The sequence below is a fragment of the Cariama cristata genome, unplaced genomic scaffold (assembly GCF_000690535.1).
Source record: "Cariama cristata isolate BGI_N322 unplaced genomic scaffold, ASM69053v1 scaffold39015, whole genome shotgun sequence".
Lineage (NCBI taxonomy): Eukaryota > Metazoa > Chordata > Aves > Cariamiformes > Cariamidae > Cariama > Cariama cristata.
In genome coordinates this window covers 10,660-22,021 of record NW_009619906.1, presented here as the reverse complement: position 1 = coordinate 22,021, position 11,362 = coordinate 10,660, and the positions used below count along the sequence as shown (strand labels likewise).

Below are 11,362 nucleotides of genomic sequence, written 5' to 3'. Positions count from 1 at the left end.
CCCCTGTGTACAGGACTACAGAGATTTAAGAGGTTAGCTCCCCAAAGGGGCATAAACACCTCGCTAGACTGGCTGATTCTGTAGAGAGGAAAAAATACAACCAAACCACCTTTTCAAATCCATTCAACAAGTTATGTTGCCGTAAATCAACAATCCACAAATCGCTTTCATCCTTTTCAGGGTTTGCAGAGCTTTACAGATCTCCCAAGGTCGCAAAAGCAGATTTAAGCCTCTGACAACAGGCGTGATGTAGGGAGCTCAGATCCCAAGGCCCCGCATAGGAGAAAACACTGGTCTGTTCTCTCTCCTGGATTTCATTACCACCGTCTGGCACTGGCACATGGCTTTACGGGATGTTGGCAAAGGGTAACCACATGCTCAAGTGCCCACAGGGTACGGTAAGCAGCGTGCTCTGCTTCAGAGGTAGGTGGGGCAAACACAGATCAGGCTTTGCATCTGGGGAACCGCTCAAGCCTGAACCCAACGGAGCAGCAGGTTTGATCTTACCTACCAGAACCTGTGCTTTTACTAAGAAGGGTGCTCAGCACCATGCAGGGTAAGGAGGACACCATCCCGAGAGGTTTTACCATTGAGCCTTACAGCAGACAGACACGTTAAGGACTGCTGAGCCTTGGCACAGGGACACACTGCGTTACAGCACTGCATTTTAGGAGTGAACTGACTGTACAGAAGCTCCGTAACCGCTGGCCAGCAACAAGGGTGAGGCCAAATCCCAGGGTCAGTCTCACTGAGCACACCCTCCAGCCAGGAGAAGGTTTCAGGCAAAGTCCGGTTCCTCCCCTCACCTAGGCAGGAAGATGCCGGGAGCTGTTCTAGTCAAATCCTTTGCTGAGCTGTCAGCTTTATGCACTTGTACGCCCACTGACCTACGTAGAGATTGAAAGAGAGAGACCCGCAGTTAAGTAAGTAAAAAGAACACCTCAGGCACGCTGACGTACTGGAAAGGAGCAGCTCTGGTTTAGGATCCCTACCAAGAAGTTTCCCTGTTTTACAGAGGGAGTAAGAGGTGTTAATTACAATTGCATCTTGTTCTCCTGCAGCTCAGGAGAGAGCAGGCACTTCTATCAATGCCGCTGTGCGGGCAGTCAGTCGGGAATGGGGAAGATGGTTTCCGATCGCTTCCAAAGAGAAGTTAACACCTCAGAACAACTTCTACTAAAGGGATCGCCCTCTGACCACAGCTCCTCCTCGTCCCTGCTCGTCTTATCACTTCAACAAGAAATGAAACATTCAAAGGCAGCCACCAGCTCCCTCGGGGCTCTCCATGCATTTCAGCTTCTGAGACATTTTGAACCGCACCTGCACGCATCCTGCAGCCTCCCTTCCCGAGGAGTTGTAGGAGCTCAATGCTAACCGAATCAGCAAGCTGCGAGAGCGCCCAACCCTCTGAGAAGAGCAGCAGGAACGTCATCTTCAGCATCACCCACCGTCACATTAATGCTCTTCACGTACATTTTGGCAGTGACACTTTCACCAACTCACTTTAATTAGCACAATTACCTCAACTCCAGAACAAAGCCATTAAATACAGAACACACAAGAAACTAAAAGCCACTGGGACCCCCACACAGCCCAAGCAGAAGATGCAAGATCACATCATCTGTGATGGACTGCACGCAGGAACGGCGACATAATGCTCCCCCCTTGCGCATGCTTGAACCGACAGCACCAAACTTGCTCCATAACACATGGACCACTCAAACGGGTATTTCTGCAAGCATGCCAAAAACCAAAACATCCATAAAGCAGCACGAAGTCCTCCCATGGTTCATGAACCTGGCTTGCAGGAGTTGCTGGCCTGCCATGCGCCGAAAAAGCAAGAGCCTTACCTATTTGCGGGCGAGTTGAGGCCTCCGCTGCCCAAGGAAGAAGTGGACAGGGTTGTTGCGATGGAATCGCTGTTAGCTTCGTCTACCGGCAGGGTCCTGGGCAGGAGATCTGGGCGACCAAGGTGGGAACCTGAGTTGAAGCACAGACTGTTCCATCACCAGCACAACAAGTGGGATCGTGTGGCACGAGCTCCCACGCTAGCCAGGGGTTGGGAACCATGCTGGATCCCACCCGAGACATCCAAAACACTCAAGCACTGAAGAAGCAGGCATTTCTCTGTTCCAAGTCCAAGCCTCCACACGACTGCCCAGCCCAGCTTCCCCACGGGCACAAGCTGTTAGGAAGAGACCAGGCACAGGGGACTGCCACGCAGCCTCAGCCCGCTTCCTCGGAGGAGCGAGGGCCACGCTGGATGCTTGGACGAGGCTGAAAGATCCCACGAAGACGCATAAGCTAACAATTCCCCACCTCCACAACCTGGTCTCATCCTGATTGGCTTTTACTGAAACATGAGGTTTATCATCCTGCCCTGCATTTGTTGCAATAGAACACTTGGAAACAGCCAAGCATTTGAAGGGCTCACTGCTCTTCCAGGCTTTCTTATGGTGCTGTCAAAGGCCACTTGCTGAATACGAGTTTTTGGCCCCATCTGGTTTCTTGCACCCACAATCCCAGAAAACAGGCCCTCCCCCGGAAAGACCACAAAACAACATGGAGGTGTCTTGTACAGCTCAGGAGGCAGCAAGCTTCCATTGGATAAATAAAAAAACGAAAAATAACTTCTCCAGGCTTTTTTTTTTTGGTTGGTGTGTTTTTTTTTTTTAGTTCAGGCACTAACCTTGCTCTCCATCTGCCTCCGTCATTACTTGTGCTTTTGTCTCGCACGACATGTGTGACTGGGAAGGCACTCCTCCTTGACAGCTCCGCCGAGGAACTGTCGTGCCAGACCGGCTCTTCTTAGAAGGGGATGGCTTTACTGAAATACAAAAAAACCAAGAAAGCACTTTCCTAACATGTTCAGGAAGGGGTAAAAGACCCAACGCAGCAACCTTCCAGTGACAGAGTCTGGTATGAGGGCTGTGCTCTAAAGGAACAAGCTGATGAATGAAACAGCTTCTATACGGTCACATCTGTGAGGCAAGAACAATCTAGGAGGAAGGAAGGGGTGACACAGCACAACAGACTTCCTAAAGCTCTTGCACGCTGATGTCCACCTTCCCAAACCCCAGCTGCTGAGCAGGGAGAAGCCAGAAACGATGGCAATCGCCAAGGGCACACCTGCGCGGAGGTACTTACATGGTATTTTCTTGAACGCCGTGTTGCACATGAACCGTTGAAACCTTTCAGCGTAGAAGCTGGGTCTGTGCACAGATACAGTGTCCTAGAAGTCCAAGGGACAAACATTAACGTGCGAATCAGAATTCGTAAGTGATCGTGGTTAACATGAGCTTCTCTCAGGCCGTTCGCCTTGAAACACACAGTATGTTGGACTAGGAACAGTCAGGGATTCTCAGAGTGGTTCTCACTAGCAGCTATGAGAAGCAGATTAGCTACAAGCAGTAGGCGTTACATACACAAAGCAATCAATACTTGTTAATGAACAAGTGGATGACCAGCATCAACAAAACCAACATTTTTGAGAGTACCTAGAAAGTAATACTTTTATATGCAAGAGGGTAAAAACACACGTGCCTTAGAAATCCAGGATCTTATGCCCAGAAGGAGCAAGGAAAGCGGGCACGGTTTACAAAGACACTGGTATTATTCCTAAACAAGTTAAAAAGCGATTATTTTTCTCCTTACCCCATCATGTACAAGGGCCTTCCAAGAGTGCTCCAGCTTCTTGACAAATCTGACAAAGGAAAGAATTAAGAACAATTTTCACACCAAGTCCCCACTGTCTGTATCGTATCATGCTCGCTCAGTACTGAGCCTGGCTTCTGACCACAGTGGCAAGCACATCCCAAACACAGACTACTTTGGCTTTGGATTCTCTTCATCGTCCCATTTTTCTAAGACTGCAATCAGCCCTGGTGTCTGTGGAACACATTCACTCTCCCAAGGCGAGTTTCACAGGTGTAATTATCACAGGCAGTTAACTTGCAATGACATTTAACAGAGACCTTACATACGTAACCCTCTGCACATTGCATTTTAATATAAATAGAAGAAAAGGCAAACCTTACAGCTATTTTTTCATTTTATAAGGAGAAGCGGTTATGGCCAATTTAAGCCACCACTTGTTTTTTCCTTGCCACTTCCTGCACAGTGCCTGTGTACAACCACAGCATACAAAACCAACTTCACGAGAGTAAATCTATTCTGGGAACGTGAAGTAAATACAGTAAGCAAGACCCAGAAATTGATCCCAAAATGCCTGATTTCAAGAAAACAGAAAATGGTAAATAAAAAATGAAAATGTTGATTTGTGTCTTAACTATTTCTTGAAAGCCAATCTTGACAACCAAACAGGAGCAGACAATGCTGTCAAGTGGTCTCCACCCTTCGGTGATAACACAGCTGTCAGGAAATGTTTCTTACCTGTACGACTGCAACACATCAATGATGCCGATGTACAGCAGCAGTCTCTCCCCCTTCGCGTTGCGGGCCGGAATGCCTCCCATCCTAGAAGAGGACAGGGTGCAGACGTGAAACAGGGTGCTCTCACACCCCACTGCCTCTCTCACACAGCCTAGCGTGGGCTGAATATTACGTGAACTATTTAACAAGCATCAACAAGCGGGAGGTACCTACTGTTCAGCTAACCAACTGTGAAAGATAAGTCAGAGCAAAATGCTTTTTCAGTAAATTAGCTAAACCTCCTGAGAATTGACCCCCTTTTCCCTCCGTATGACAATTTTATGGAAGATGAGGATTAATGCCGACTCGTGCAGGAGAACCGATCGAGCAACCGTAAATAGCATCTACTACCAGCCATACTAAGACAGCAGCTGGACTTTACGGGCTGTTAGTCTGATCTAACCAAGCACTCGCCAGGCCTCAGAGGTAGATGGAAGTAACTAGTTGAAGCTGCCAATAACTGATGGGCAGAGAACTTTCAAATGCCGCCTGGAAGGCGAGAAAATCTTTGACACATTAAGGAAGGGAAATCAAAGATAAAAAGCACAAGATTTGATACCAAGACCTCTCTGCCCAGCGTGACAGCGATTGTGTATGGTCCAGTCTGCATCTAAATTAAGTCTCCGCTAGCCAAGCTTGGGTTTTACCCCTCACTCCTCGCAGTATTTCACTGGGAAGAGTAACACCGACACAGACTTACTGGTCATCGGTTTCTATGGTGCCACCTCGCCGGGCCTCTCCTTGGATGGATTCCATGGCTGTCGAGTAGAGGGCCTTCTGGGCAGCGGGTCGCCGCGTATCGGTCTGGGATGTCCCGTCTGCCATCGCGTGCTCTCTCTGTGCCAGGTCAATATTATGGATTGCCACAAGCAAACTGTAATCCATGATTTTAAAGCTCTGCAGGACCTGGGCGGAAAGTCAACAAAGGCTCATTCAGTATTGCAAGCCCAGTGAAACTGTCAGAGCAGACATTTTCAGAAGTGTAGTCAGCATTTTTGCCTAGAGCCCCGAGCATATTGAGGGGATGGCTTTTAATCCTCAGCTCGTGCACAGTCAGCTCATCTACAGTCACCAAAGGGAGTCAGAGGAAAGCCATCGGTGGCACTCCTGTGCAGACAGGGACCCAAGCTAGGGGAGAACACTGACTTTTGCACAGCCGCCTGACTTGAGAACAGACTCAGTCAAGCATCCCGCCCCTCTCCCCGGATCCTGCCCTGCTCCAGAGCTCAGCCTTGGCAGAGGGTGCTTCCTCCACCTCCAGAGGCAGAGCTAGGTGTAACTCAGGTTGGAAATATTGAACGAAGCTGGGGTTCAGGTCCTGCTTCTTGTTCACACCACCACCAGAAAAAACAGGTTCTCCAAGTCCACAGGCAGAGGCTATAATAGTGGCGGCTGCCATCTCCTTTTCACATGAAAGGCTCGGAAAAAAGGACAGAACTCTCCACATCACCCTTCCACTTACCAAACAGTCTCTCTGTAACGTTTTGCACAGAGCATTATACATGTCAGAGTCTAAGAAGAGGCCATCAGGGATGTCCTGCATAAAATCCAAGTCCTTGTATGTTGGGAAGACCTTCTCTCGCTCCTTCTGGGATGCTCGGCGTTTGTAGGTGGAGCCCTTCAGGTCGTATTTCAGGTGCATTTTGACAGAGCGCGGTAGTAGGTTGTTCATCACGACAATGCGAATGTTTTTGCCTCCGGCCTGGACACAGTACAATCCATAAAACTTTGGCAGCAGCGTCCTTGGGTTCTGGTTCAAATTCTGAAACATCAAAGACACAGAAATACCTTCAAAGCCATTCTGGTTATTCACATGCCAGTTAGGGGAGTTATTTGCTCCTTCCTGTGCTTCTCTATTGAGATGGAGCTGGCACTGATTCAAAGTCATTGCCAAAGAAGCTAAGAGACAAGGCCAGGTGAACACAGTGAACAGATGGGTGATGCCTACAGTTGTTAATAACCTCTCTGCAAAGTTGAATGGGTCAGAGGAAGATTGGAGGAAGGACGGAGTTTGCGGCTCATTCACACAGAAGCTAAGCTGGGGATGCTTCAGATCAAAGGAAGATCTTGGGCTTAGCTTTTTTAAATTTGGCGCTTCAAGCTAAATACATTAGGATAGAGATGGATCTACACTCTCGTGGCTGCAGAAGATACTAGACAGAATTTTGAAGAAAAACAATGTGTTTCTGGGATATAATCACAGCAAAAGTATTCGCGGGTTCAGAAGCAGTTTAAGGAACTCAGCTAGTGACCCCAACAGCATCAGAAGTCCTAAGGCACTTCTATATGGCATGATTATCTCAGGGCTAAATTCCCTTTCACAGAGTTAGCTTGGAAAGGCCAGGCTGGACACAAACAGGAGTGTCAGATCACACACACATTGTCTTCAGGGCGGGATCTGATTTTGCTCCAGAACTGAAGCAGCCTCTTTTGCTATGGCCACTTTCATAAAATTAACATGTCTTTCTCTCAAAACTGCTGCTGCTTCCATATATAGAAACTTAAAATCCGAGCTCTTCAACTCCTGATCTTTGCAGACAGAACCAAGCACAGTCCTGGGAAGGGAAACACAAGTACAGCTTTGCAAGACAAAGTACCATGGGTGTGACGCTGGGCAGCATGGAAGCAACAAACAGTTCACAGCTGGTCATGAAGCAGCCTGCAACCTTCCAAAAGGGTCCGAGTCACAAAGTGCAGCCTCAGAGCCCTGCGCAGCACGCCAGGCTCATCACACCCAGGTAGCTTGTGTTAGCCCGTGACTGTCTTTGTCACTGGACGGTTGAGAGAGAAGCTGCCACTCAGCTGGGGCACGGATCAAACCTCTGCTCACATCTACCAGGCGGTGCACAGCAAGATCTCTCACACTTGTAGATTTGGGGAACGCTTCCCTTCCCTGGCTTGCAGAGAAAGCCTCACCCAAGTGACTCACCATGTAGTAGCCAGGCAGCAGCTTCTGTAAGAACTCAGCCTCCTTGTGCTGAACTGTTTTGATGATAAACTCATCGTCGCTGGATACGTAGAAGAGGGATCCGCTGGCCCCCGAGTTTGAAAGTTCAATGAGTGGCTCGTTGCAGAGTGAGTACTGAGGAGGACAAGGTGAGAAACGCAGAGGTGAGAGAGACCTCAACAGGAAACTTCAGCGCGAAAGTTCTTCCTTTTAAACATTAACAGAGGCAAAACCCAGGGTCACGTACAGCATCCACTGCTGTGCTTACAGAGCTTGCCCTTGGGCCTCACAGCACTCGATAGCTCTGAGAGGGGGAAGAGGACAAACACTCGTTACACAGAGTACGCAACAAATGGGAACCTGGTCGAACCAGCAACTTACCAGATAGTCATCTGGTCGGATCCCAAAGAGCTCCCGAAAATAGCGAAAGGCCACTGGAGCATAGGTTTTGAACCGAAAGTCATTGTAGTGATGAGCTGGGGTCAGGTTACTCCCTTCACTGATCAAGGAGAGAAGCACACACAAGTATTTGTATTTGAAACACTTCTTAAGAAACTCCCCTAAAAACCAAACACCCACTGGCTGGCTGCTTCTAACACACTGGAGGGCTCGAAAGCACCCACCCAAAAGGGACACACACAGGCAAACACAACAGCAAGCCTGCATTTGTTCAAGCGACCGATGGCAGACACATATAAGGAAGAGCCAGGGTTCTGCAGGAACAGCTCGTGGGCAGGAGCCAGAGTTGGTCTGTGAGCAGTGCATTGATTAGCTCTGCTCAGGAGACCTGTGCTCGCTCCTGCACTCAACTGTCCTGGTTTGGTGCTGCTTCCTCATCTGCAAGCAGGGTTAGGAACCAATGCTGCTACTCGCTATCAAAGCGCCAGAGAGAGAAGAAAGAAAGCACTGACCTTGGGAAGAAAATGCTTTCTACTACGTAGAAATCTTGCATGAGAACATCTCTTTCGGGTTTGGTGCTCAAGCTTCCAACTGTGTGTGTGATGCCCAGCTGAATGGCACCTTTCAAGGCAGACGACGTCGTCTGGAGGGGCAGAGAAAATGAGTTGGACAACATTGAGCGGCAGACTGGAAATAGCAATGAAAGGAGTTAAAGAAAAGAGCCTCAGTTTAAAACAGCACTGTTAGCCAGAGTATTTTACACCTCCTGGTTCTGGGTTCCATCATTTTTTTCGCATTGACTAACATCGCTTTGGCTATGGGAACACCTGGGCACATCCCTACAACCCTGATAGCATCCTGCTCGATCCTTGCACTCTGGGTCGAACAGTAAAGGCCTTGAACCAGAATCAACATCCAACCGGTCCTTAAAAGGACTGAATTTCAGTTTGTCCTCCTACAGCACTCATCTCTACATCCTGCAGTCAGGGGGGAAGATATCCAGGGACAGATTACCTTCTGTCCCTATGAATAAACTCACTTCTTGTCACCTTGGTCTTGGAACTACACACTTTGACACCTGTCCTTCCTTCGCTTGGGCAGAGACTCAGGTCTTCTACAGGACAAGGCAGGCATGCCCAGCACACAAGGCACGCTTCTGTGTGGTGCTACCACATTCCTCTGTCTGCCTCTCTCACTAGGTTGTGGCTCTTTAACCCTAAGGAGTTCACTGTCGTTTTTAAATAAGGAGCAAAGACATGAATCCCGCTCCTGCAGCCTCTGCACAAACTGCCCAAGAACAATGTAGGACTGTGTTCTTGTAGCAGCTACTCACACCAAGAGTCCTCTTCTGTCTACGAAACACATGATCTCATCTCAGACCACCGAGACGTGCTCCAGGCTAGCTCGCGCTATGGGCTGTCCTGCCCAGAACTGCCCAGATGAGATCTGCTCAACACCCTGCTGTTATACGGCCTGTCAGTTCCCGGAGCACGGAGATATGTACTCTGCTGTAAAGCCTGCAGGAAAAGTTGAGGCTGCAGAGCAGGTGCAGGTTGGATTTGTGCACTGCAGCTCATGGACGTTTCACTTGGCTTACACATAAAGCAACTGGACCCAGAACAAGATCCAGGGCTCAGGATCCAACTAGTTTGTGTTTGTTCCCTTAAGCTAAACAAAGCCCAGCCCCCTGCCACATGCAAGAAATCACTGTAGATCAAAGCATTTGGCAACAGAGGACACAGCAGCATCTGCGGGACAAACATTTCAAGTTTTTTCCCCCGGACACATAACAAACGGGAACATTTCTCCCACTTAAGTGGCTTTCTGTTATCATAGCTGCAAGAGACCTGCTCACGGTTCCCTGAAGAGAGCGCAACAAAAACTGGCATTAACTCCAGCTTGTTGACAACGTCCTTTTCTGCTTCAGCTACCTGTTTGTAGCTGACATTTACTGCAGTATTAGACAGGGAAGGAGGAAGAACATGACTTCGCTTTCCTTCCTTACCCTCTAAAGGCTAAAGTTGCGTGAAAACAGATCTCCGCTCAGCTCACCTAGCCCTGCTTAAACTCCCAGGACAGACCCACTGTTGAGAAACAGAACTTACCAACATGGCACAGCAATGCTGCCTTGTTTGTGAACACAGAGCCACAGGGCCAGGTTGCCAAGGAACAAGTATTTTTCTCTTCTATTAGCCAGCACGATCAGCTGAGCAGCTGACTGCCTGTTTACAGTTGCTTTTAAAGGGCAAAGAATTTTAAAAAAACCCAACTTACCGCCCCTGGAAAAGGAGGGGATGAAAAACAGACGCACTGTCCATTAGTCTCGTTCCCAGATAAATCCCATGCAGTGTCCCACCAGGTTTCTGGGACCCTTGCAAGAATCATTTCAGGCATTTTCCATTGGCTCTTACTTTTCTCTCCTATAACTGCTGTCTAACCTGCTACCTCTGAATCTGCTGGGAAACTGAAAGCCAGATCCCAATCCTGAAGACACAAGCAGTTTCAAAAAGGGCAGTATAACAAAAGCCGGCTTCTGTAGAAACACCATTTGAGTTCCTCCCTTCCGCTCCGATTCCCGACAGACAGATGGAGGTACATCTGGATTAGAGATTTCAGACCAGAAGCTTCGCTTACACAAACCGGGCAAATGCCCGTATCAAGCTGTTACCTATTTAATCTACATCCTAGAAGTCAACCTGACTTCAAAGAAAGTTGGCCGGATCTGATGAAGTCCAACAAACGGGAAGCAACATCCACAAAGTACCCACATTTACAGCCTTTTTAAAAATACCCAAACAATCTCCCCTTTGTAAAGCACATTCCATTAATGTCACAAGATCTATACAAACTATTGTGCCCAAAGAGCACAGAAAGCACCCAATAAGCCAGAAGAGGCCTAGGAAGTGTTGCTAATGGGCAAAGTTTAAAAATAATCCCCTCTTTAGAAGGCTACAGAACAGACACTAAGAAGCACATATTCAGTCATTTGATCCCTTTACTTTGAGACCTTTTACAGCGATTGTCACAGACGTTACCCACCGTCTAACATCGAACCTCGTGAGACACGCTGCTGCTGCTCTGGCCGGCACTTGCGTTACGAAGAGGAGAATGACAACAGTCAAGTCAAATGAGTTGTGCAAGAGACAACTTACCTTTTTATAGGTAGTCTCGCCCGTGGAGTCCACTCCTCTGTGCCCTTTCTTTATCGTCTGTGAGCCTGGCTGCCCAGAAGAACCTGGCATCTAGGATCAGAGTAAAAGATGGTGAGAATCAAAGACGTAAAGCCCAGTGTCTTAGAGGCCAGTGGCTGCCCAGAACCACCTGGCATAATTTTGCTGTTCTCAAAGACAGAGCCTTTGAATTGCACCCTGCTGAAGCCCCAGACCCATGCATGCGTGCAAAGGGAGGACACGGCACAAGGCGGCCCCCGGGACAGCAACAGCATTGAAATCAATTCAAAGAACCAATTGACTCCTGTGTGATTGAGGCCGGACATTTAATTAGAGAGAAACACCTTCATGCAAGACCACCTGGAAGCATTTGCTTTTTCCTAATCATCATCATCACAAACAGATCGGCTCTAAG

General features: G+C 48.4%; 1 protein-coding gene across 1 annotated transcript; it reads right to left on the bottom strand.

The window, feature by feature from the left end:
• Nucleotides 1-806: 806 nt before the first annotated feature.
• Nucleotides 807-11,019, bottom strand: PIP5K1A (phosphatidylinositol-4-phosphate 5-kinase, type I, alpha; the record flags this gene model as incomplete). Its single annotated transcript, XM_009701425.1, has 11 exons — nt 10,930-11,019; nt 8,290-8,420; nt 7,760-7,877; nt 7,361-7,513; nt 5,894-6,193; nt 5,132-5,337; nt 4,393-4,476; nt 3,655-3,703; nt 3,148-3,232; nt 1,851-1,980; nt 807-887 (listed from the first exon to the last, which is right to left on the bottom strand). Coding segments are annotated over exons 1-11 (1,427 nt in total), but the record flags the coding sequence as incomplete, so codon positions are not given.
• Between the last annotated feature and the right edge of the window lie 343 nt (nt 11,020-11,362).